The 26853-nt window shown below is 38.7% G+C and overlaps 1 protein-coding gene across 8 annotated transcripts; it reads right to left on the minus strand.

The window, feature by feature from the left end:
* Positions 1-26853, minus strand: LOC309369807 (protein SIX6OS1). Of its 8 annotated transcripts, none has more exons than XM_081911138.1 (22): positions 26668-26833; positions 24586-24643; positions 23941-23997; positions 22615-22741; positions 20873-20962; positions 20309-20496; positions 19068-19110; positions 17683-17803; positions 14905-14999; positions 13598-13731; positions 12371-12450; positions 9912-9997; positions 9741-9805; positions 8342-8412; positions 7203-7333; positions 6917-6989; positions 5018-5069; positions 3472-3542; positions 2030-2160; positions 1743-1875; positions 924-978; positions 1-504 (listed from the first exon to the last, which is right to left on the minus strand). In XM_081911138.1, the coding sequence occupies exons 1-22, from the start codon at positions 26785-26787 to the stop codon at positions 314-316; spliced, it is 2172 nt and encodes a 723-aa protein (XP_081767264.1). In that variant the 5' UTR covers positions 26788-26833; the 3' UTR covers positions 1-313. The 8 variants fall into 8 exon arrangements, with proteins under 8 accessions (XP_081767264.1, XP_081767263.1, XP_081767268.1 ...); XM_081911137.1 differs by having other exon boundaries at positions 6917-7049; positions 26668-26802; XM_081911142.1 differs by lacking the exon at positions 26668-26833 and adding an exon at positions 26509-26540 and having other exon boundaries at positions 6917-7049.

Raw genomic sequence — 26853 nt, forward strand, 5'->3', positions numbered from 1 at the left:
AAAGTTGAGATGACAGTAAAATTCTTGATAAATACATAGCATCAAACGTGTTGAAGAAGCTATTTCAAATTAAAGTTTTGAAGCTTACACTACATGCTGCTCATAAAATAAGAGTTTGTCAAAGGTTTTAATATAGTGAAACAATTACCTTTAACTGGGGCCATTTAAAATCAATAGACTCAAATGCAACAATGTCATCACTTGGATGAAAATATTTGTTCTCTTTTTCCTTTGTCATCTTCTTTTGTTTTATGTGCAAGGTGAAAAACATTTATTAATGCATAAGAACTCTAAGCCCATTTGAGGAACATAATTAAAAAAGTGAAAATGACTTTCTGCTTTGTGATGAAGACTGAAAGCCTTTTAGTGAGGCAGCCTGGGATGACCCAAAAGCAAAAGGAAAACTGAAGTCATCTTTCCCATTTTGAAAAGCTTGAGTGGAAGAGCACGACGGAAAAGAAAATGCAAATGAATCATCATTCTCCATTTTCCCAAATAAATTTCCTTGAAGGGAATAATATTTTGAATTAACTTTTGACTTTATATGGAATACAATCAATAATTCTGGAGATTAATTACAATTTCATTATTTTAAAAAATTGCCAAAGAGTAGTATTGTTTCAGTTAGATATGACCATGGATTCTGAGATTGTCCTACTGCTCAAGAATTTCTGACCGACAGTGTTCAAAGAAATTATGTCAAATATTCAGACCACTCCCTAAAGGTGGAACTGCTAAAGCATGATGAATCTCAAAAGCAGGTAAAAAGTGTAGAGTGAAATCTAAGCCATTATCATCATCATCATCATCATCAAAGCCCACAGAGGGAAGGTGATGGGTAGCTATCAGCACACATGTTATCAGCAATATATGCAGTAAGAGAAGCTATTGACAAAACAATTTATTTCATGATAAAAACTTACCAATATCTTTGTGTGATGAAATAGGATTTAAATTTCCAGAATAGCTTTCACCTAACTGAAACATATATAAGTGAATTAATTGCAAAACTCAGCAATAAATTAGTAAGCATCCTTTTACAAGTTCACCAGCTATTAAGGGAAATGCTGCACAGCACAAGTTAAAGCAAAATTTCTCTTCTCAAACTCCGTATGTTTTATGACAGTCTTGGTAAGAGTGTTACTTCTAAGGATAAAAAATTCCTTCCAGTAGCACCTTAAAGACCAACTAAGTTAGTTCTTGGTATGAGCTTTCGTGTGCATGCACACTTCTTCAGATACGAATCTGAAGAAGTGTGCATGCACACGAAAGCTCATACCAAGAACTAACTTGGTTGGTCTTTAAGGTGCTACTGGAAGGAATTTTTTTTTTTGTTTTGACTATGGCAGACCAACACGGCTACCTATCTGTAACTTCTAAGGATGTGTCACAAATCTCAGACACAATCCATGTGGCTGGACATGCAAAAAGGTAGGGGTTATTCAATAACAGAAGACTCCTCGTGAACTAGTTCCAATTATTGCTTCTAAAGCTATACCAGTCCCTAAAGAAAACATTCCACTTTGCATTTCTGAACACTATCCTTACTACAGTTCACAGCTGTAGAGACCATGTTTCCCCTATTCACCTTTTATCCAGTCCTCAACCAATAAGGTTTGTGGTTGATTGGGGATTGAAATTCAAATCTCCTCAATTCTAGTCTGACACTGACTGCATCATACTTTAGTAATGAATAAGCTGATCACTTCACACAGCTCTACATGTTGGCAATTCAATATTACCTGGCCTGGTGAAATTTCCGCTCCAAGTACAGAAGAATCAAAGAAATTAAATCCAGGGGACTTGGCACTAAAGCTAGAAAGGAAAGGAAAAGCGGGCGACTTTGACATTGATCCTTCACTTTTTGATGGAGTTCTGTTGTAAAGAAAGGAGAAATTTAGTAAGAATGGTGGAGAGGGAATTGGCGTTAAAATGGGAAACATCCCAAAACTAGGTTTGGTAGAGTCTTTTACCACGTGCTCTGGAAAATGACAAGCTCATTTACAATATTTGAAATAAGAATTCTTACAGTTCCAATGGAGTTTCCATCCTACTAGAAGCAGGTGTCTTTGGAAGTATGTTAGACTCTGGAGTTCTTGGAAAGCTTACAGCATCGTCTTCTCTTTCTGCAAAATGACAATCAGTTGTTGCCTGCCCATCCTGTTAAAGAGAAATTTTACATACAAGACCATGTTTATATGGCATTCAGAGCTGTGTGGACACCAAGACATACTTATTGGGGCTTTTCAAAAAGAGAACAATCTTTATTATCATCAAGCATAAGACTGCCATGCTTGGAACAACTGTAGTGGAGGTGGGATAAGAAACATTCTTAAATGAATGTATGTATCCATCCATCCATATATGTATAATGGAAGTGAAAAGTGAAAAATTTAATCACCTGTATATAGATATCACATATAGACATTTGATGAGTTATTTAACAATATAATGTTTGATTACAGTTTTCTCTAAGCTTATCAGTTGAAAGACGACTACAAAATCAGAATCACTTTAAAGTATCTGCTAAAATAAAGAATATCAACAAAGAGGGAGGACTGTCTGATCTCGGCTGCAGAGATGTTCCACAGAATTGGAACCTTAATACAGAACACAGAGCTCCTGTATCTGAGCCACAGGGAATACTAACATGTGTGTGAACTTTATAAAGCTGCCCTAGACTAAAATACCATCTAACTCAATTTTGTATACAAACTGAGTGGCAGCAGTTCTCCAATGTTTCAATCCTACCAAGCATTGAATCGGGGTGGGGGCGAGCTTTCAGTTGAAAGCCCCTACAGTAGGTTACATGTCACTGAAAACATATAACACAATATTTAAAATCACTGTAAAATACAATGAAACAGTAGGTGTGAGTTGAGTTGAAGCAAATTAAAAGAAATAGCACTTTAGCCCACTCAACTAAAAGCATGGGCAAAAGTGACCTGTTGAGGAAAGCTATATAATGTTGGTGCAAGATTAACTTCGGAGGGGGTAGCATTCTGAAATTTAGAGGCTACCACTGAAAAGGCCCTCTCACGTGCCATCATCCGTCAAATCTCATTTGGCAACAGTACCGTTGAAAAGAACCTCCCTGGCCAAGGTTATCTTTGATCATTCTAGAGCAGTGTTTCCCAACCTTGGGCCTCCAGCTGTTTTTGAACTACAATTCCCATCATCCCTGACCACTGGTCCTGCTAGCTAGGGATGATGGGAGTTGTAGGCCAAAAACATCTGGAGGCCCAAGGTTGGGAAACACTGTTCTAGAGCATGTGCTCCATCACCAAATATAGCCCCTCCTTGTGAAAACACTTCTTTTTATTGCAACTACTTTCAAACAGGAGAGCTCACATGTAAAACATTAATTTCAAATGACACTGCAGTATACAACATGATAAAATTGCAAAAATCTGTGCTAACCAGGCATGAATTTGAGTGAAATAGAAAAAAGAAAAATAAAGTTAAACTGACTTGAAACACATGTGCAGAATCGTTTGACCTGCTTCCTTCTTCTCGATCCACATATTCAGTCTTTTTTCCTTCTAGAGAAGATTGTTCGCATTAAAAATAATTCAGCTCATCACATGTAAAAAAATATTGCAAAGTAGCAGTCTTCATACTATAAATTTACTAATGTAAGAATTGGCTTATTTGTATTTTTTTTAGGAGCAGAGAGCATAATGGTATGTTCCACAAATCACTTAATCCATCATGGTGTCCCTTACATCACCCTATACCCTCAACCTAAAGGCTGTGCAGTGCAATAAAACAGATAATCCGTCTCTTGATCTACTGTACCGGGGGCTGACCTGTGCACCTGTTAGTAATGGGCTATCCTGGGCGCTACAAACAAAAGCAAAGAGGTACAATAACTATACTGAAGAGATGCTCAAATGTCCAGAGAAACTCGAAGAATTTGGCCTGCAAGTAGCATATTTAGAAGAAGAAAAAAACCGGATTAGATATCTTCTGTAGGTGCATCCATATTAATTGCAAAACCTTTAACATCATGTATAAACAAATCATTCACAGGTCTATTTTTTTATCTACTTTGCACAATACTGTAATTGGTGGTGGCTGATTTTCCCACTTAAGCAGTGATTACAGACTCTAATTGGCTGATACCACATGTGTGTGATTGTAGCAGTGGAACATTACCACAAATTCAACTATCAGTCAACATAATATATATTTTAAATAAAAATTGATTTATTTATTTTTAGGCACAGCAGTCCAAACAATCATGAGTCTTCATGCTTTTAAAACCAAGAATTCTATTTTATGCAGCTTGTAATTCATGCATTAAGTGGATAATCAGTATGAACTTTTTCTTCACAGCTATATAATTAGCAAACCCTGGCGGGTGTTTCCACAGCACAGGAACTCTAAGCCCAGTTAAGGAACAATTTCTAAAAAGCAAAAAAATGCAAGGATTGAAAGCCTTGGAGTGATCCAACTGGAAAAGGAAAACTGATGTCATCTTTCTCATCTTGAAAAGCTTGAGCGGAAGAGCATGATGGAAAAGAAAATGCAAATGAATAATCATTCTCCCTTTTCCTAAATAAATTTCCTTGAAGGGAATAATATTTTGAATAAAATAAAAAATAATGGCGATTAATTACAATTTCATTATTTTAAAAATAGCCTGAATACTTAAAAAAAAAAAGTATTAGACATAACACGGATTCTGAGATTGTCCCACTGCTCTTAAAGGACAGGATTTCATGACTGACAGTGTTCAAAGAAGCCTTACATTTCAAATATTCAGACCACTGCTTCAGAAGAGTGAATGAAATTGCTGTGAGAGTTGGTTGGAACAATTAAAGTTTAACAAATCGCAAGAGCAAGTGGAATGGATAGACAGAAACCACTAAGCCCAAGAGCTCTATGATACCGTGTGAAGCCAGACTGAATCCATTTTAAACATTTTGTTAAAGGAATGAAGCTACTGGGTGCATATCAGCAATATGTCAATTAATGGAAGCTATTGACAAAACATTTCATGGTAAAAGCTTACCTTTGTGTAATGAAACAGGATTTAAATTGCCAGCATTATCTCTTTCACCTAACTGAAACATAATATTCATTATATAAGTGAATTAGAAAATCAATAAATTAGTAAATTCAGGATTTGAAAAGCACCATGTTTTAATTATCCAAGTTCTTAAAATGCTGATGTAGTGAAACTGTAATTCCAAAAATGAACCCTAGCAGTAAGAACTTGCCATTTCTGCCAGCCTTGTTCTTAAACTCCATGCATGTTAACTTCTAGGGGTTATCCCTTCTACTAGTGAGACATTAATTCCACCAAGTGCTCCAGAAGTCAAAGTAAAGACATGGTTACGTTTTCTTTAAGATGTTCAGAGCAATCCTATGCATGTTTACTCTTTATTATCACTGTATTCAATCAGCTTTAATCCCAGGTAAATTGATGGAGGATTATACCCTGAATGTAATATTTTTATTATTTTGTGCATGTTAAAAAGCAAATCAAAAGCAAATATTACATTTTACTAGTTTTGCAACCTGAGGACTGAGATTGCCATACCACTCCTAAATGCAATAATAATTTACTTCCAAGTAAAACTAAATGCAGCAAAGGATGCGGGTGGCGCTGTGGGTTAAACCACAGAGCCTAGGACTTGCCAATCAGAAGGTCGGCGGTTTGAATCCCCGCAATGGGGTGAGCTCCCGTTGCTCAGCCCCTGCTCCTGCCAACCTAGCAGTTCGAAAGCATGTCAAAGTGCAAGTAGATAAATAGGTACCGCTCTGGCGGGAAGGTAAACGGCGTTTCTGTGTGCTGCTCTGGTTCGCCAGAAGCAGCTTAGTCATGCTGGCCACATGACCCAGAAGCTGTACACTGGCTCCCTCGACCAATAAAGTGAGATGAGTTGGCCAAAACTGGACCTAATGGTCATGGGTCCCTTTACCTTTTTAAAACTAAATGCATGTGACCATGTTTATCATGAACTGGGACTCATCATTCCAGAAGAATACCAAAGAATAAATGCAACAATATGAATTGATTGTAGTTATGGTCAATGAAAGAGAAACTGCATATTAGGAATAGGGAATCAGTTTTGCCTTATGTTTGCTACCTGGCATCTCTAGGTATGACACAAACTACATGAGGCATGCAGTTGTGTGATCCCTGAATCTCTTTACGTTATGGAGATAACTTTGAATGTGCGAGCAGCTGGAAGGGAAAGTGTTATCTGTTCATCCGCCCTGCACTCTGACTGGAGTCACCAAGGCTGCTTTTCAAACAAGTAACAAAAGAAAAACTCAACTCCATCAAGGAAGAGAGGCAGGTAAGTAGATGCATGTCTAATTTGAACCTGACTGATGTCAGAGGTAGACTTCATGGAAGATTCTGCAGAGAAGGTCACAGGCAACTTTGTAATCATCCTTTTACAGGTTGACAGGCTATTAATTCTGTATGTGGCCTGTTTAAGCAAATCTTCTCTTCTCAATCTTTGGTAAAAGAATGTGACTTCTAAGACAGATCACTAATTTCAAACAAATCCCGGGGGACTGGACATCCAAAAGAGTTTGGGTTATCCTTCTGCAGCTGACTCCCAATGAACTAGTTTTTTTATTATTGCTTAAGAATCTATACCAATCCCTAAAGAGAAATTTTGAACTTTGCATTTCAGAATTGTATCCTTACAAGAAAATGCCTATTAGGTTGACTATACCTGCAGATTACACTTATTATTCATGCTGTGTTTCTAATATTTATTTTATTACATTTATATCTTCACTCTCCAAAAAAACTCACAGTTGTGGAAGCCATGGCTTCTCCCCCAAGCTTTTATCCATTCCTCACCCAATGAGGTTTGCAGTTGATTGGGAATTTAAATCTGCACCTTTTCAGTTCTAGTCTGACACTAACATTTTGAAAATTCAATGTTACCTGGCCTGGTGAAGTTTCCGCTCCAAGTACAGAAGACTCAAAGAAATTAAATCCAAGGGACTTTGCAGTAAAGCTAGAAAGGAAAGGAAAAGCAGGCGACTTTGACATTGATCCTTCGCCTTTTGATGGAGTTCTGTTGTAAAGAAATAAGAGGAGAAATTTATTGGCAATTGAGGGCGGGAATTGGTGTTAAGTTGGAAAGCAGCCAAAATCTGGGCTTTGTAGGGTGTTCACTCTAAAAGTGTGGGAGAATGACAAAGCTCATATCTGAACTAAGAATCCTTACAGTTCTAATGGAGTTTCCACCCTACTAGAAGCAGGTGTCTTTGGAAGTATGTGAGGCTCTGGAGTTCTTGGATAGCTTTCAGCATCGTCTTCTCTTTCTGCAAAATGACAGTCACTTGTTGCCTGCCCATCCTGTTAAAGAGAAATTTTACATACAAGACCATGTTTATATGGCATTCACAGCTGTTTAAACACCAAGACACACTTATTGGGGCTTTTCAAAAAGAGAACAGTATAAGACTGCTGTGCTTAAAACAACATTAGTAAAGGTGGATAAGAAACGTTCTTAAATGTATGAGTTCATCCATTCATATATAATGGAAGTGAAAAAAATGAAAAAATCCTTCAGTCACCTGTATATAGACATCACACACAAATTTGATTAGTTATTTAAACAATTTCTGTACTGCCTTTAAATGCCTGCTGAATTAAAAAAGCCTGGGCCCACAATACGGAACACATAGCTCCTGATGGATACAAACCATGCATTTGAGCCATGGGGGACCACTAACGTGTGTGAACTTTATGAAGTTGCACTGTGCTAAAAGGGCATTGGTCTAACTCAATTTTGTATGCACACTGAAAGGCAGCAGCTCTCCGAAGATTCAATCAGGAACTTATCCCTACCAAGGACTGAATCTAGGGCCTTCAGTGTTTTTTTATTTATTAAACTTCTGACCCTTCTTTCACTTGAAGATCCCTGAAATGGGTTACATATCACTAAAAACAGTACTTCACTCCACTAAAAACATGGGCAAAGAGGGGCATCTTGACCTGTTGAGAAAAGCTATATTGTTGGTGCAAGATGCACCTTGTTGGGGACAGCATTCCACAGCTTAGAGGCTACCACTGAAAAGGCCCTCACATGCCATCATCTGTCAAATCTCATTGGGCAACAGCACCACTGAGCAGAGCCTCCATGGCTGAACTTATCATTGATCATTTTAGAGCATGTACTCTATCACAAAGCATAGCCCCTCCTTGTGAAAACAGGACCCATACTTTTTATTGCATCTACTTTCAGACAGGAGATCTTACAAATGACATTGCATTATAGAGCATGTTAGAACTGAAAAACTGTTATCTGGGCATTTATTTAAGAAAAATAAATAGATAAAGCAAAAATAAAGGTAAATGGACTTGAAATGCTTGGGCAGAATCCTCTGTTCTGTTTCCTTCTTCTCGTTCCATATAATCAACCTTTTTTCCTCCTAGAAAAAAATGCTTGCATTAAAAAAAATCAGGCCATCACATGTGAAAAGAATATTCAAAAGTAGCACTGTTGGTATCATTGATCTACTAACATAAGAGTTGGTTTATTTGTGTTTTTAGCAGCAGAGTATGATGGTGTCTTCTACAAATTAGCCTCATTCTAAAGGCAATGTGTAGCATGAGAGTGAAGTTCAACTCCACAGACTGAAAAATAGTCCTCTTGATTTGTTGCCCTGGGGGTGATCCATGCACCTGTGAGGAATGTGGTATTCTGGGCACCACAAACAAAAGCAAAGGGGTGCAAGAACAATACTGAGGCTCAAATGGCCAAAGAGACTTGAAGAATTCATGTGTCCTACAAGTGGCACATTGAGAGACAAGGCTGCATAGGTATCCTGTGTAAGTGGGTCTATATTGACTGGAAAACCTTTAATACACTATATGGGCAAGTCATTCATAGTTCTATTCTTTATCTACTTTGTAAAATGCTGCAATTGCTGATGACTATCGTTCCTGATTAAGCAGTGATGATGACTGACACTAATTAGTTGATCCCATATGCTGTGTGTAATTGAGGCAATGAAACACCACCACAAATATAACCATCAGCCAACATAGTGGTTGTTGCGAGACAATTTAATTTCAGGCATAATAGTCCATAAGTTCACAATTCTTCATTATTTTAAATTCAATAACTCTAATTTATGCAATTTGTAATTTGCACAGTAAGTCAATAAGCAGGATGAAGTCTTCTTTTTCTCTTTAGCTATATGATTATGTATAACAAACCTAAACAGCATCTTAAAAAGTAGAGACATCACCTTGCAAACAAAGGTCCGTATAGTAAAAGCTATGGTTTTCCCAGTAGTGATGTATGGAAGTGAGAGGTGGACCATAAAGAAGGCTGATCGCCAAACAATTGATGCTTTTGAATTATGGTGCTGGAGGAGACTCTTGAGAGTCCCATGGACTGCAAGAAGATCAAACCTCTCCATTCTGAAGGAAATCAGCCCTGAGTGCTCACTGGAAGGACAGATTGTGAAGCTGAGGCGCCAATACTTTGGCCACTTCATGAGAAGAGAAGACTCCCTGGAAAAGACCCTGATGTTGGGAAAGATGGAGGGCACAAGGAGAAGGGGACGACAGAGGTTGAGATGGTTGGATGGTGTTCTTGAAGCTACCAGCATGAGTTTGATCAAACTGCGGGAGGCAGTGGAGGACAGTGCTCTGGTCCAGGGGGTCACGAAGAGTCGGACACGACTAAACGACTAAACAACAACATTTTAAACAGTGTTTTGTATTCTAATGTTTCAGTTGCATTTTATACCTATTTCTGCAGCCTCAGCCTCAAACCACTGCCTGTTGTTTGTTTGCTTCTGATAAGATAGCAACCTAAGACAATAAACAGGATAACGAGTTTGTTTCAAAAACATTATCTTCATCAAGATTCTTAATCCACACTTTCACTAATGAAAATATGATTTGTTTTAAAAGTTACCTTAGTGGTGTTTGGTTTTGCAAGCTTGTTACAGATGAAAGCTGGGCATTTTTTGCTATGTTAGTTCCTATGGTGTCATTACATTTCTAAAACAGAGGACATATTTCAAATGAAGGGAAGTACAAAATGATAAATTCAGACATGTTGACTTTTCCTTAGGCTGTACAAATACAGCTCTTTTGACCTCTATTTACAGGTCATGATTTTGAAACATTATTTTTCCTGCCATCAGATCTGCTCCAATTTGTCATTTTGGTTTCCCTAAAAAAAAAAACACTAAAAGAAAATTGCTATAGTGAATAAATTAATTTGCATTGCTGTATATTTGCTTAATAGGCTCATTTTTGTTATGTGTTAAATAAAGAACATACTGTATAACTGAAGTGAGTATAGCATTTACTTTTTAGTTAGGCTTTCAAAAAGAAACTCTGATATATACCTATTACATGAAATATATTAGGAGACCTCATTATAGTGTGAGTTGATGTACTCTTAAAAGGGAAAGACAATGCATATTTATAGCAAGGAAGGTCAAAAGAAAAGGATGTAGAACATTGCTCTGGCATGCTGAAGAACAACATAGTGGTACAGCAATAAAACTGCTAGCACATTTACAAAGCTAAGCAGGGTCTGGTATGTTTCAGATTGGATGGGGGAACCACGTGTTGCGATTCCTACATTACAGGGCGTTTGACTAGATGATCCTCATGGTCTCTTCCAGCTCTACAATTCTATGATTTTATGAAAACAAAGGCACAATGAAGTCAAATGTAAGCACTTGCAAGTTCCGTTGATTTTTCTGGCAGAATTAAGAGACTACCTATATTTCTCTCACTGAAGTCAATGGAACTTCAAATTGTTTATTGGCATCACATAAGTCTATATCAAAGGATGAAAAACATAAATATTGCTGAATTTATTTATTTAATTTTATGTACCACTTAATTGTAACAAAGCCTCTAAGTGGTTTACAAGAATCAGGGTTTGAGGGTTTGTAGAGCTATTCCCCTTTCTATCAAACCTATACCTTGTTAGCTGAGAAGAATGGGAAGGACCAGTGTAGTAGTGGTGTAGATTGGGTGGGTGAAGTGTTTCTTGCTGTATGCCTGCATGGAATCTCTGATTCAGGGGCAGAACCATATGCATAGTTCTGTCTGGATAGATAGGTGAGATTTTCCTGCAATTCTTTGGGGGCGGGGAATTGTTATCTACAGGCAGAACAAATTTTCTGGTTGTGTAACACCTCCCACTGAATCAGTGACCTTGAATTTTATTGTTTTGCATTAAAAAATACCTAAGAGAAGGTGATGGCTGTATAGATGTAGCTTGTGCCCCTCTCTAGAGAAGAAGGATTGTGTCTGGTAACTCCATGCTTCTAGCATCAACTATGGAAGGGCCACAGCTCAGCAATTGAGTACATGCTTTGAATGTAAAAGGTCCCAGGTTCAATTGCTGGCATCTCCAGGTAAGGCTGGAAGAGAACCTGAAGCTCACCTCATGTTGGAAGCGAGAACATATTTTGTGGCTACTGCGCTGGTTACCATTTAGCTTCCAAGTCTAAATCAAAGTGCTGTTTTTCACTTTTTAGGTTTTTCACAAAGTAAGACCCAAATCTATCTCAGAAATCACCCTTCCTCATATAAGCCTGTTACATAGTCTGTATAGGCTAAAGGCACATGAGGCCACCATTCTGCTAAAGCTGAGCAGATCTGGGTTCAATCGGTGCCCATATATGACTACCTGGGAATCACATGTACTCTGCCTTGGATTCCAAGAAAGAAGAAAGGTGAGAAATATACGAAAGTAAAATAAAAAGAATCTGTATCAGTGGAGTCCTCCTCCATATAGCTGCATCACATGAAATGGGGACATCGGAGGTGAAGATAAGGGTCTTTTGCTGGAACTGAATGGCTCCTTTAAGGGCTTAGGACACTGTTTTATTCTGTCAGACCACTGGTTCATCTAGCTCAATATTATCCACACTAACTGGTAGTAACTCTCCAGAGTTTCCAAGGGGAGTCTTTTCCAGTCCCACATTGAGATATCAACTATTGAACCTGGTACCTTTTACAACTGAGACATGGCCCTGAGTTGTGTTTAGCTTCAGTGAATTTATAAACCCTATCTCTTCCAGAAGCTTTTAAAAAATGTTGCTCTGTTGTTTGCTTGGATTGTTTTTGTATGTTTTGTTTTTATTTTAGTATTTATCCTACTGTATCTTTATGGCTTTAGTTTTTGTGGTGGCACATAAATGAAGCAATATAATAATAATAATAATAATAATAATAATAATAATAATAATAAAACATTTAGACACCTAGATTTGTTTTTCTGTTGCTGGTTTTATATATGCGTAGAATGTTACAATGTGAAAATTGACTGCTTTTTTAAATCAAATCATCTTTTAAAAAAATTGCTCCTGTCTTGCCCCTGGTCTCACCTGCTTTCCATTTGCATACCTGTCTTTCATTTTCTACATGGCTGAAGTATATACTGGTCACTGCTGAATGTCCTGCAGAATCTTTTCTCATTTCCATACCTATATTATTTAATGGCAGTTTGATATAATTAGCCATTACATAATTTAGCTTTACTATTAAACAACTGAAAACAAAATTGACAGTAAATGCTTATAAACAGCATGAAGGTAATCAGAAACTACCAGCTTGAAGATGACAAACTTCAGGGCAAATATACCAGTTTCTTAAAGCATATATAGATGACTGCTGAGAAGAACTGGCACAAAGTATTATGTGGAAAAGTCTCTCAATACTATATCTGTCACCTTTGGTGTAGGTAATTCAGAGTACAGAAAACACACTGATGTATTTGCCTATACAACAATTGTGATCATTCTATATTATGATTATGATTATGATTATTATTAACTGCAAATCACAGGGTGGTTTACAATATAAAAACATAGCTGCTAAACTAGGTGAGGATAGCTGATGAGCCTCAGACTTCTCCTGCATGCGAAGACAAGCTATGGCGGATTGAGCAGATGAGACCAATAGTGGGTCCAATGGTCAAGAAGGCAGTTTCTGCACATGCTATAGAGGGAACTGAGGGGCAGATGGGGCTCATCAACCTGGAAAGGTAGCCCATCTAGGAGAAGAAAAACTCTGGTCCTAAACATCCACTGCCTTGCAGGATATCTCTGGAAGAAGAAAAGCCTAAGGAGTAAACCCTACACAAATCTGGAGTCCTTAACACAATTGGATGGCACCTTGTATGCCTCCTTCTGTCAACTCCTGCAGCCAAGCTGGTGCCAAATGTATTGCTCTGCTTTTCTTTGGACCACATCAGTAAGACCGGGGGGGGGGGGAGGATCTTGTCATCTGGGCAGCCCAAGAATGCCATACACACACTGCCCAGGCTTGTGCCCTGGGGTGGTGATGTCGGTGCTAACACAGCAGTTTGTCTCCAGCAGCACTCCATCATTTCCCGAGACAGACATATGCCGACAAGAAGTAACAAACAAAAACAATACACACACCCAATAATAATCATATGTATGCTTTCAGAAACATTAGTGCCCATACAATGATTGTGTCTACTGCACAGAGTGTAGAGTCCCCCTCAGATGTGGGAAGGACTGCTTACTATGGGATAATTAACATCTACATTACTCCTCACCTAAAAATGAAACCTCAAAATATTTTCTTTACAGATATAAATTATACCTCTCTGCGTTTGCTGAAACAATGGCTTCAGAGTTGAGAAACTTTGGACTAATTTCTGACAAATGCTAGGAAGCTGTAATGATTCATACATCTGATGCTTATCTTTTAACACATGGTGACTCTCTTTGAACAAGCTGAAAGAAGAAAAAAGTTACAATGAAAGCAAAAAAGGTGAGTGGAATTTTTTTTTTTTAAAAAAGAGAGAGATGTGAAGGCCAGGGCTGGCTTAATGAGGTAAAGGACAAAATATTGAAAAGATGTACCTTCTCTGCCTAAGCTAGAATCCATTATAATATATTTGCTGGGTAATACCTGCCAATGGGCATGACACAAACATGACAAACAGAAAGAACGTAACATGGAGCCATATAGGGACAAAACATTTAATACATCCCTCTACCTTCCTTTTTTAAGGAAGAAAAAAATCCCATTCTAAAATGCAGTATACAGAGGATCTTGCATTAACTGCAATAAAACAAAGACATGTGACATTAAATGCAGAAAGATAGCACAGTATGTATATTATAGGGTTGACATATGTCCAGAATTTCCTGGACATAACTGGAATTTGGCCATCGGAAATAGTGTCTGGGCAGAAATCGCCGAAATGTCTGGGAAAATCCAGATGTATGGCAACCAATGTCAGAAGTGTAGATTTTGGCAAAATTCCTTAAGAATAGCTCAGCATCTTTGCAAAAAAAACCCAACAAAAACAAAAAAACAAAACCTCAACAACTTTTGTATCTGTATTTCCGCTTTTAGAAATATGGCAACCCTAGTTCAATGGGAGATTTGCCAAAAGTTTAAGTGAAGTCAGAATTGCACCCTTAGACTTCAGTAAAGTATAGAGATAAAGCTTTTAAATTAAATATTTCTACCTTGATAAAAAGGTATAAAAGCAATGCTATTCTCAACTACAACTGCATTGACAGTTCAGAACTAGCCCCTCTTATTCGTGTGTTGATCAGAAGGTCTGCACTGACATTAGAGTAATGCAGGAGCCACTTTCTACTGTTATAGAGCACTGGCAATAACTATTCCCTCTCCTCTGGGAACTCTAGTGTTATTTTTTGGAGGAGGGGGACTCACATACAAGATAATGTAAGGAATCAATACAATATAATCTGCACAATCTTCAAACACTACAGCTCCTATTATTCTTCAGGGAAAGCCTAGGCAGTTAAAGGGGTATAAACATTATATATGTTTGTTGTGCAGATATGTCTGAATGTTTATATAGATAGGATTATAGCATTACAGTTTATGGGACTTGTTTATGTGTGATAAAATCAATTTTAAAATATTGCCTTTCATCAGATGCCTTCCATGTTTCAAGATCTTTTGCATTTTCCTTTTCTATCACTTCAGGATTGTGTTGATCTTCTTTAATCTTTTCAATTTGCTAAAAGAAAAATTATATAAACAAATGATATAATTGTATCCATGGACAGTATTCAACTAACTTCTTGTACTAGTTCAAGGATTAGCACTAGTTTAAGGGGATTTCCTCCCCCACCCTTCTACATATATCTCACCTGCTCTCATGGATTGGAGGAACCCCCAGAATAGATTTAGGTAGTACAGAGATGAGGAGACGGGGACAGAATCTTCTACCACAAAGGGAAAAATCCTTGCACTAACAGAATATTTATTGTAGCACTACGTTTAATACAGTGCCCCCCTTTTATTATGCACTACAGGGTACCCCATAGGCTTCAGGTTCCTTAAAAGTTGCAAAGTTGCTTCCAGCATGGAAAGGCAGTCTTAGTTTTCCATGACTTGTCTACACTAACCCAAGAAACCCAAGGGTCTATCTCTGCTTGCCCTTGTTTAATTAATGGCACCTTTCCACCTTAAAAAGCCCTCAGAATGACTTAGACCAATAGTAAAATATAAAAGGAATCAATTACAGTAGCTTAGATTCAGAACTTGATCTACTCTCAGGAGAACACTTGCCCTGACGAAAGAAAGGGAAGAAATTTTCACTGATTCCCACTTTCCACTGCACATAGCCCCCTATGAATCTGTTATTGAGAGCTGTGGGAACCTCTGAAGCAGTATAGAAGGTAGGGAGGCTACAAGGAACTAGTAAAATCACCTTCATCTGTCAGATTGCAATCACTTTTGTAAATGAAAGGAGCCCTTTTGTTCATGGGAGGCCATGACAGGATCCAATCTATTACATTTCTTTAAACTTATTAAAATCAGAATCTAAACTACAAAAAAAATTGTTAAGTTTTAAGACAACAGAAAACCTATTAGAAAAGGTCATCTCTCTATCACCACCACGGAAGCCTTCAGATGGGCTCTATGCTGTTTTGGCTGAAATTTTCAGATGTTTTTCTTCATTTGCACTCTTATCTTTGTTTCTGCTGTCTCATTGCCTGTAGCTGCCTAGTAAACCACAAAGATGTTTCAACTCTGGCAAGAGGGAAAGGGTTCTAGGGGCTATTGTGTCCACTATTTGAGTCTGTGTACACACCATACATTTAAAGCACATTTCCTGCTCCCACCCTATAAAAGGAATCCTGGAAAGTGTAGTCTACCCCTCATAGAGCTACAATTCCCAGCACCCTTAACAAACTAACATTGTCAGGATTCTGTGGGTGGGTGCATAAAATGTATGTTGCATATATAGCCTAAGTGAGCTCCAAAGTCCACAACCATAGCTTGTGGATAGTAAAATCAGGAGAATAGTCCTGCAATGGACAGTAGTATTCAGCCACCTGAATACTTCCCCAGTCTGGCAACTAACCTGATGCATTAGTCTCTGGAAATCTTAAGTGGTCCTCCACCCTTGTGGAGGCTTGAGGAACCTATAAAACCAATCTTAGATCTTATGGGGTATGTTCAGAAAAGCAAGTGCTATAAAGAACCCTGTTGAAAGGGATTGAAAGGCTCTGAATCCAGTTCTTCAAAAGATGTAGGGGCCTGAGGCCCAAGTCATACATTTATTAATAATGCTTTGCCTGACACATACAATCTTTTTACAGGTGTTACTGTGTGACATGCCATTAGACTATGCAGAACCTTTCAGACTTTTTAGTGGAAACTGATATACAGATTTTAAAAAGCTGACCTGGCCTGACCAGTTCTCTTTGTTCAATAATAATGCATGGATCATGCCACATTGTGAATAGGATGCAGGATTTTAGGTGTTTGAAGGGGAGGTATGCTAGGTGGTTTTTAATTCCAACTCTGGCAAGAGGGAAAGGGTTCTTTTGAATTGCCATAGGTATGTGTGTGTCTGAAATGAGGGTGTTTATGCTGCTTGTGACTGTGTGAATATGACATGGCAATGTGGCCTTTCTTTTACATTGATTGAAGAGAGAGAAAGAGAAAGAAACCAGAACACTGAGCAGTGAAATGGTTCAAATCTCTGCTCAGCCATGAACTCTGTGGGTAGCCTTAGGCAAACCACTATTTCTGAGCTACTGCCCCAAATCTGCAATAGGGGACAATAATGGTGACCTACATACTCAAAAGATAAAGGAAAAAGAATTGTAGCTGGAGCTATTAGTGTCTTCAATAAAATGTAGTGTAAAGTTTTTCTGGCAACAACAAAGAAATTTCACTGACATTTATATATTACCTCTCAGTTCCTTTATTTAACTTCTAATCAGTCAACCACTATGTAGCTGGGTCTTCAGTCTCTCCCCCTCCCCCTGCCCATGTCTGTTGTTACCTGTCAGATTCTAAAATCCTGACAGGCGCTTAACATAGGATGAAGATATTTCTTTTAAATTTGTGGGAGTTGGGAGGCAGTGGGGCTCTGTTGAGAGGTGGACTGGTGGAGAGCATCAGGAACAAGGAACTGCATCAGGGTGGGGGTCAGGATTTGGTAGATCTGAGTGAAATGCGAGACCTTGGGTGATTATGTTATCTGATGTGTGGTTGGGTATCATCCACAATGCTTCAGAGGAAATGAGGAAATCCCATTTTGTCATCTTAACATAGTAAGAACACAATAATTACCAACTACGGAACAGAGCTTGAAATAATGCAATATATCTTTAGCAACTGTGAGTGATATAGTAGTGTTTTAGCAGATGGTAACATAGCATGGAATTTAAAAGGCATTTTACCTGTTTGAAATAATTAATTTTCCTTTGTAGTTCTTCTGCTGTTTTTTCTAGTTCAAGTGATTGCTGCCTGAGAACCACTGCATGCGTAAGAATTTCTTTTGTGTTGTGCCTCAAAGAAGCACTTTCTTAAGTTAAGGAATCAATAAAACATACACAACAAACAGTCAAAGTAAAATGCTAAATGGAAACACATTTTAGTGTGCTCACTTGGATTTAAGCCTTTGAAATAAATGAACTTATTCACACTTACGCTGTTTAACTTGGGCAACTTTTAATCTCAACCCAGATTCAGCCACATTTGTGCTGAACATGTTGTCTGAATCATTTGCTATTAACCCAGAAATGTGCTGGAATCCACATTTGGATGATAAACAGTGGCATGCCATGCAATATTTAGGGCTTAATGTTCAGATAAACCACTTATCACAGTCTTTGTTCATGCCTGATGGAGGGGACAGTTGTCATATCACAACTGTGCTGGTTGTGTGAAATGAGTTCTAGTATTTCAACTGAACTGAACTGAAGGATTGAGCTTTCAGTGTCCTCCTGTGGCTAAAGAACTGGGTATGAACAACATGTAAATCCTTAGATTTATTACATTGCTTTGGAAAAGCTGAGGCTCTGCTCTGCTTCCGAAAATCTGAAACAATGTTAAGAACGCTATTGCAAGAATTAAGACCATTCTGAATAACAACTATAAACATCATACTTATCCCATTTTTATCCCACCCTATCCTTAAGATTCATGGTGAATGATATATGACAAAAATGTACCAGTAATAAATGCACAGAACTTTTAACATTTATTGTAAATAATTTAGAACAAATCTTTACTTGTGAATAGCAAATAGAGCAGTAAATAGGGCAGTTCTAAACTAAAGTTAAACTAATATTTCTTCCTTGCTCATGACTTGTTGATTACAGTAGCTACATGGCCTGAACTATAGGATTTGTTCTTACCCCTCTACAGTGGTGCCTCGCAAGACAAAATTAATTCGTTCTGCGAGTTGTTTCGTCTTGCGATTTTTTCGTCTTGCGGAGCGCGGATTCCCTGGGTATTAACGGCTTTAAGAAAAAGGAAGCAAACTCGCAAGACGTTTTCATCTTGTGAAGCAAGCCCATAGGGAAAATCGTCTTGCAAAGCAACTCAAAAAATGAAAAACCCTTTCGTCTTGTGCGTTTTTCATCTTGTGAGGCATTCGTCTTGCGAGGTACCACTGTATGTCAATTACAGTTCAATAGACTTCTTTAAGAGCTGGAAGACAATGTAGATAGATACCTGTGTTTTTCAACATCTTTCAGCAATCATAAAGTCAGTAACAAAGGGAAGAAAAACCACAGCGCAACTCTTAAACAGACAATTTTTAAGCTGAGTATATGGATACATCTGTAATGCCCACTGCGAAAGTGACTGGAACGGACCAGGTTCTGGAGGAAGGAAAGTTGTTCATGAATTAATCTCATTTTTACGCATTTTGGGTAAAAACTGGTCACAAAGGTTTTTAAAAACAGCTTTTCATTCCAGATTGTGCTATATCATATTCTCACCATGTTAATCTGCACAATGGATCCTGTTTTGGATCCATTGCTGTTGCTTGAGGCTCAGGTGGCCTTGGTGGCACGAATCTGGTCAAGGATAGCCTAACGTCTGTCGTCTATGCTCTTGTAACCTCTAGGTTAGATTACTGAAACGTGTTATATATGAGGTTGCCTCTGAATGGTTCAGAAACTGGCTGCTGCAGAATTCAGTGGCCAGATTGTTCACTGGGGCAAGATGGTTTGAGTATATCATTCCAATCTTTGCCCTGGCTGCCAATTAGTTTCCAGGTTCAATTCAAAGTGATAGTTTTAACAATAAAGCTTTATGGCTCAGAACTGCAATACCTCAAGGACTGCCTCTCCCATATGAACCAACCCAGACCCTGTGATCATCATCAGAGGCCCTTCTTCGTGTGCCTCCTCTGTGAGAGGTCCAGAGGGTGGCAACACAAGAACAGGCATCTCCTGTGGTGGCTCCCCATCTGTGGAACACTCTCCTCAGGGAGGCTCATCTGACATCTTTGTTACATATCTTTAGGTGCCAGGCTAAAACATTCCTGTTCTTCTAGGTCTTTGGCTAGTTAAACTATATACACCTTTTAAATCGGGGGTACTGTTTTTGTTTATTATAGTATGTATTTGTTGTTATATTGTGAACTGCCCTATGATCTTCAGATGAAGGGCAGTATAGAAATTAAATAAATAATAAACAATGACAATAATATCAGGTGGCTTGAAGGGCAACTGTTGATCTGGGCATACCCTTAAAGAAAAATAATCCCAACTCACTGTAATCTGTTGAATTAACTTTTAGATCCCTTCCAAACTCTTTTATTTCTGTGGATGAATTCAAAGCATTTTGGCTTGCCTTATAGAATGTTTCCCCTTCTCCTCCTGTCATGTGCCATTCTAGTAGTTCTCCCCGCAAAACACCCAGACCCCATTTTGTGGGGGTGCAGAAGAAAAAAAGGGTAAGAACCTCATTGCACAAGACCGGGGTTCCACTGATGGAATTCATTAGGTGAATTCCACCATGTATATTTTATTTCAGTTGGGATAACTGGCATTATAGAAACTATGTTTTTACCTCGAAGCTCTATCACTTCAGCTTCTTTCTTTTTAAGTAGCTCAGACTGCTTCAGAACTCGGTTTTGGATTTCTTCAAATTCGTTTTTTTCCTGGTGATATTCCTGAGCAATGGCAGTTGCTAAATATTTTTCTTGGTGCTGTTTAAAAGTCTCTTGATACTGAGTTGTGTAATCCTGGTACATTTTCCTTTTAAAACAAGGAAATACAATCACCCGCCTTAGACGCCACTTTAACTATCTTTTCAAAGCAAAGCCAGTACTTGAGACAATTGCTCAGTTCAACACAGGGGAAATTTGAAAAAAAATATGTGTTGCCTTAATTGAACTACAACATAGTTGGGAATATGAGAAACCACCTGTATTTTTCTATTACTTTTCAGTGATAGGATGCAGTCAGCAATTGCCACTGAAGTGGTGGTGTACCCCAAAATATAATTCTCCATTAAAGAGTAGGTCCTTATCTTCCTGAGTGTTCACATTTTTATAGGTAACAAATTCATTGCTTATAATCAGCAATATTTTATGGAAGTCTTAATATACAGCTGTCAAACATTTCTACATACTTGTCTTTTTCTGTTGATTCCTGGTAATTCTGAAGTTCCTTCTGCAAATATTCTTCATGCTGACTAAGAATCATGTATGTTGGTTTCCAGCTAAGGCAACAAATTTAAAACTACTGTAAGCATCTAATTATTAAAAGCATAGTTTAATTATATTCATAAGTAACAAAACCATCATAAAAATGGGTAATTCCCACCAGCACCTTTCTATTTACACTCTCCCTGCTTGCTACCAGAAGATAATGTGATGATGTCCTCTGAGAAACAGGAACCCGGGATATACTTTTGGCTCACAGTCACCTTTGTGAGCCTAAGCTAAAACCTCTGTGCTTTTCTCATTGATTTCAATTGCATGTAGCTTGTATCCAGTGTAAAGTTCAGTACTAACATGTGTACCAACTTTTCATATCACAAAATACTTACACTCAAAAATACTCATTAATACAATAAAACTAACTGGAACCCAGAAAACCTTCTCAGTTGCTGCTCTCAGACGCCAGAACTCCTTGCCAAGGGAGGCCCAGTTATCCCTGTCTCTGATGACTTTCCACTGGTTGGCAAATGCATTTGTATTAATACAGTACAGTCCTTTGACCCATATGTTGATTTGTAAGTAAGTTGTGGTTGGCTCTAAATGGTTATTTGTTATGTTTTTCAGTTTGTATTTTATTGCTGTTTTATTGTATGTTGATATTTTTATTATACAGTGATACCTTGGTTTACAAACTTAATCCGTTCTGGAAGTCCGTTCTTAAACCAAAGTGTGTTTTTCCATAGCAGCAGGGGACTCAATTTACAAATGGAACACACTTAACAAGAAGTGAGACATGTTCTGCTTCCAAGGCAAAGTTCACAAACCAAAACACCTACTTCCGGGTTTGCAGCGTTCTTAATCCAAGTTGTTCATAAACTAAGCTGTTCTTAAACCAAGGTACCACTGCATTTGTATTATTGCTGCTAGCTGACTGAATTGCCATTGGGCATAAACACAGGATATAAGTGTAACAAAGAAATAAATAAATAGCAGTAGTTAAGAAACTGGTGTGAACCATGCAGTGCCGGATTACCAAATAGAGAGTAGGGGCCCCACGACAACAGATCAAAATAATATTGATTTGATCTTGAAAGAAAATTACAACCAAGCTTTCCGAGTTCAATGTTATCCCACTAAAGCACACACACAAGGGCCCGCCCCCAAGTTTGAGAATGCCTAGGGGCCTCTGAAAGGGTTTAATCCAGCACTGGAACCATGAAGTCCCCAGTTCAAATCTAAGGCTGCATACACACTATACCTTTAAATCACAATCAAAGCACATTTTTCCTCTCAAAGAATTCTGAGGAATGTCTTTTGTTAAGGGTTGCTAGGAATTGTAACTGTGAGAGGTAAACTATAATGTCCAGAATTCTTTGAGAGAAAGAATGTTATTTAACTGTACTTTAAAGGTATAATGTGAACACATATCACAAATTTTCCAGGTGTCTACACCCATTCAGACACTTTACCACCCATATGCAGTATGTAAATAATAATACTGACTGACCTGACTGACAGAGTTGCTGTAAGATTATAGAGATAATGTACTGAAAGCACTTTAAAACCTCAGAAAGTGCTATGTATCTTCCCTGTCTATAACAAAATAACTTCACACCCCTTCTTACTAGCTAAATCCATAATTGCTTGATTACAAAGAGGTATATTATAGCCAATTGCGGTTTCAGAAATAAAGTTTTTACCATATACTTACGCATTACAATTCTCTCTACAGCTATTGTTTCGTTTGCGTAGGCTAGCAATTGCCTCCTTGTTCTTGTTAATTTCTTCTTGTAGCTGACAGATCTCAATCTTTTTCCCTGCAGTATTTGCAGAATATACTGAAAGAAAATGTTTATTTCATGTTTGATGGAATTTAAGATCGGAATAGGTCACTGGGATACAAACTATACAACTGGAACCACCCAATATGTTCCAAGGTTAGAGCTATAGAGCAGAATTTACCTAACAGTATCATCAGCAGAGGGACGCGGGTGGCGCTGTGGGTTAAAGCCTCAGCACCTAGGACTTGCCGATCGAAAGGTCGGCGGTTCGAATCCCTGTGGCGGGGTGCGCTCCCGTTGTTCGGTCCCAGCGCCTGCCAACCTAGCAGTTCGAAAGCACCTCCGGGTGCAAGTAGATAAATAGGGACCGCTTACCAGCGGGAAGGTAAACGGCGTTTCCGTGTGCAGCTCTGGCTCGCCAGATGCAGCTTGTCACGCTGGCCACGTGACCTGGAAGTGTCTTCGGACAGCGCTGGCCCCCGGCCTCTTAAGTGAGATGGGCGCACAACCCCAGAGTCTGTCAAGACTGGCCCGTACGGGCAGGGGTACCTTTACCTTTACCTATCATCAGCAGAAGCTGTGCACAAAGACTTGCTTACACAACAAGACCTGCCCTCCTCTGCTCCCCACACACTCTCCCAAAATTAGTTTGGGATTGGGGGAGAAGGTATAATTCCGACCAGCAAGGTGAAATGCTTGCACAGATAGAATGTTTGAAAGAGCATGATGCTAAATTCCACCCAGAATGTTGATCAAGCACCTTCTTATGCAGGCATAGGCAACCTCGGCCCTCCAAATGTTTTGGTACTACAATTCCCATTATCCCTAGCTAACAGGACCAGTGGCCAGGGATGATGGGAATTGTAGTTCCAAAACATCTGGAGGGCTGAGGTTGCCTATGCCTGTTCTTATGGATACTGGAGGTCTACTATGCATCTGGAGCTCCCCTGCTTTCTAGGGCTGCTACATTTGTTTCAATAAGGTAGCAGGTCCTTGTGCATGGTGGTTTTTGTTTGTGTGTGTGTTTTTTGTTAGACACGCCTTTGGATAGACACCACAAGTTGTGAATCATAACCAATTCTCAGACCAAGAGTACAACTTCTCGACAATGAGGACCAGTTTCCATTACAACCCACCAAGGATAAGAGGAATGTTTCTATCAAGGAAAGGCAAAGGGCATGCAGAAGTATATATGAGAGCTTAAACTGCAACAAATGCAAGATTCTGACAAAATCTATGTATTAAAGTCGACTCACTCTGTATCTGTTGCCTCAAATGCTCCTTGGAGTAAGATGCTTGCTGCAGCTGAAACACTGTAGCAGAAACATATAGATGAATGATATCATTGCCTTCAGATATTACGGTAAGTGTGAAAACTATTTTGCATTTTAAAACAGTAACTTAGTCACTTGAATACTATATTTTATTTCAGTGCTAGGTGTATTCAAGCTGTTTGCCTATGGCTTGCCTATATTAAACTATACCCTATCAGCTGCTTCCCCTCCTTCCGCATCCCAAAGCTGCTTTTCCTGCATTTCAGATGCATTTCCCTTATAAACATCCATCCAAACCTGTACAAAGCAGAAAACTGCTGATGGGGAAAGGAGAGGAAGAATTAAACCATTCCCACCATTCTTTGCTATTAATTCTCCTCTCTCAAATTTGCTTAGAAGTGACTGTTAGGACCTTATAACATGTAGTTTGGCGTCGAGTGTAATTCTATCTTAACCCAGTAACACAGATCCATATGGGACTCAGCTACATTAGTACTGTAAAGAAAAAGTGTTTTAAATGTGTTATAACACTGTGAGGCAAACAATATATGCAAATAATCAAAAACTATAGGTAACTGAAGGACTCTCCTTTGCTTGTTTCCAAAGCTGAACCACACGGCAACATACCAAGCTGTAGCAGTAGTTTGTTCAGGTTGTTTAACATGACATCAGCCATTTTGTAAACCTACATGAAGAGGGAAAAGAAAAGGAAGAACATAATAAAAGAACAAACTCACAATGACATAATAGCCCCAGCAATACAAAATGAAAATTGGAGACAAATGAAAAGAAAACCCACCCCTTGCTGTAAAGGCCTGGGTGTAGGGTAGTAAAGTATATAAATTCTATTATTATTATTATTATTACTACAGGCTATGCTAGCGCGGGAGATGCTTTGTAAGGCAGGGGTGAAATTTTCGTGAAAAAGGAGGGAATATGAGGCTAACATTAACCCTCTTGTAAAATTATCCCACTTTGTCTGAGGCAGTTTTTTCCACTGAACTGACCTGTTCGTAATGATAGCTGGAGTCTTTAACCAGCTTTTTACCATTAATAAATTTTAATGTATCTGAATAAGCATCACAAACTTTCCAATCTTAAAAGTGTTCAAAGTTACACTGCACGTTCACCAATCTTTTGCCCATCATAAATGTTTCCACAGGTAACGATAAACACGATCCTTAAATGATCAGTCAGGAGGAGTGCTTAGCACGACAGCGACATTTTTGTCTAAATTCAAAATTAAGTCAGGTGTAAAGTTTCCAGACCACATAACATGACGGTTCTGGGTGAAATCTGCATTTCTACAAAACCCTGTTTCTTTCTTTCTTTGTTTATTAAATTTCTACACAGCCCCCTCAGCTGAAGGCCACAGGGCAGTTCATTCACTTTAAAAATACTTGCAAACCACAGCCTTCACCCCCAACATGATTTAAGGGCAGTCTGACAACAACAGTAATAAAAATAGATTTTAAAACCCTATTGATGACAAAAAAAACCCCACCACAAACACGGTTTCAGAAGAACAGGTAAAAATAATCTGTGGCGTGTATGACACCAGACCTGCTGTCCTTTGTCAAAAAACAAAACAACCCCCCCACTTCGTTTAGGGGGGGTCTTGTTTATTCAATGGGGGCAGTAAGGCTCACAGGGAGGCTGAGAGTCAACCTCTTAAAACACTGTTCAGCAGAAAGCAAAATGGCGCCGCCCTGGAGGGGGGAAAGCGCGGGAAAAGCTGAGGAGGCGGAGGAAAGGCGCGCGTTTCTGAGGCGTTTCTCGCGGTGCTTTAACCGCCGTTTGGCTGCTGTGATCCGCCTCAGGCGCTCGGCAGCCTGTTTCCCGCCTTTATTTTAAGTCCTAACGGCAGCGGGGCGGGCGGGGGAGGGGAGCTGCGCCGCCTGAGGAGATTCGTTTGGCGGGAAGCCCTGAGGGCGTTGAGCCCGCTGCGTCCAAGAAGGCTTTGCTCCCTAGTCAGTCCCTCTGGGCGCGGTGGGGTTTTACTTCCGAGTAGACATGATTTAGGGTTGCGCGCCCTTCCTTCGGGGACTTATAAAATCCTACGGCAGTTAAAATGTGGGGTTCTTTTTTGGGGGGGGTGTAATTAGTTTGCTTGTTGTTTTGTTATATATAATAAAGTTCTCATTTTGCATTATTCTGTTGTGAAGCGTCCTGGGCTCTTTGGATTAAGGGGTGGTATACAAATTTAATTGGTGGCGACGATAAATATATAAAAATAACGACGACAGTTTTCTTCTCCAAGCTTAATAGGGTTGAAATATTTCAAAAAGTGAAAATCCAGATACAAAAGTGAGTCTTCCAGGAAATTCTGGACATATGGCAATCCCACGACCAAGCACTTTTGTGTGAAGGGCGGTATACAAATTTAATAAATTATTAGAATTATAGTCTACTAAAAATTAGCAACAAGAGTATTCTTCTCCAAGCACATTTGGATGGAGGGTAGTATACAAATTTAATAAAATATTATTATTATTATTATTATTATTATTATTATTATCTATATTAACAACCATAATCTTCTCCAAGCACCTTTGGGCAGTTCCCCTGTCATGTCTCAGATTGCACGTCTGCTTGATTCCCTGCACAACCCCACAAGAAGAGTGCAATCCTAAACCATATTTGCTCGGGATTAAATAAATGCACCCATTTTTTTTAAAAAAAGATTGAAGTATTAAACAGTACTACTACCAGCCATTTAAGTGTGTGGTTCTTGGCTGAAATGGTTCCAGCTGAAAAAAAGCTATGTATACAGTCAATGTTAACAGCTATGATCCTGGAGGAAGAAGTATCCAGTTTTCCAAAGTACATAATATTGTGATTTGACTACTAGGAAAATGCAATATCATACTGCACCAAAATTGGGAAATTAAAGGT

Source organism: Podarcis melisellensis, assembly GCF_964234715.1.
Source record: "Podarcis melisellensis genome assembly, chromosome: 1".
Lineage (NCBI taxonomy): Eukaryota > Metazoa > Chordata > Lepidosauria > Squamata > Lacertidae > Podarcis > Podarcis melisellensis.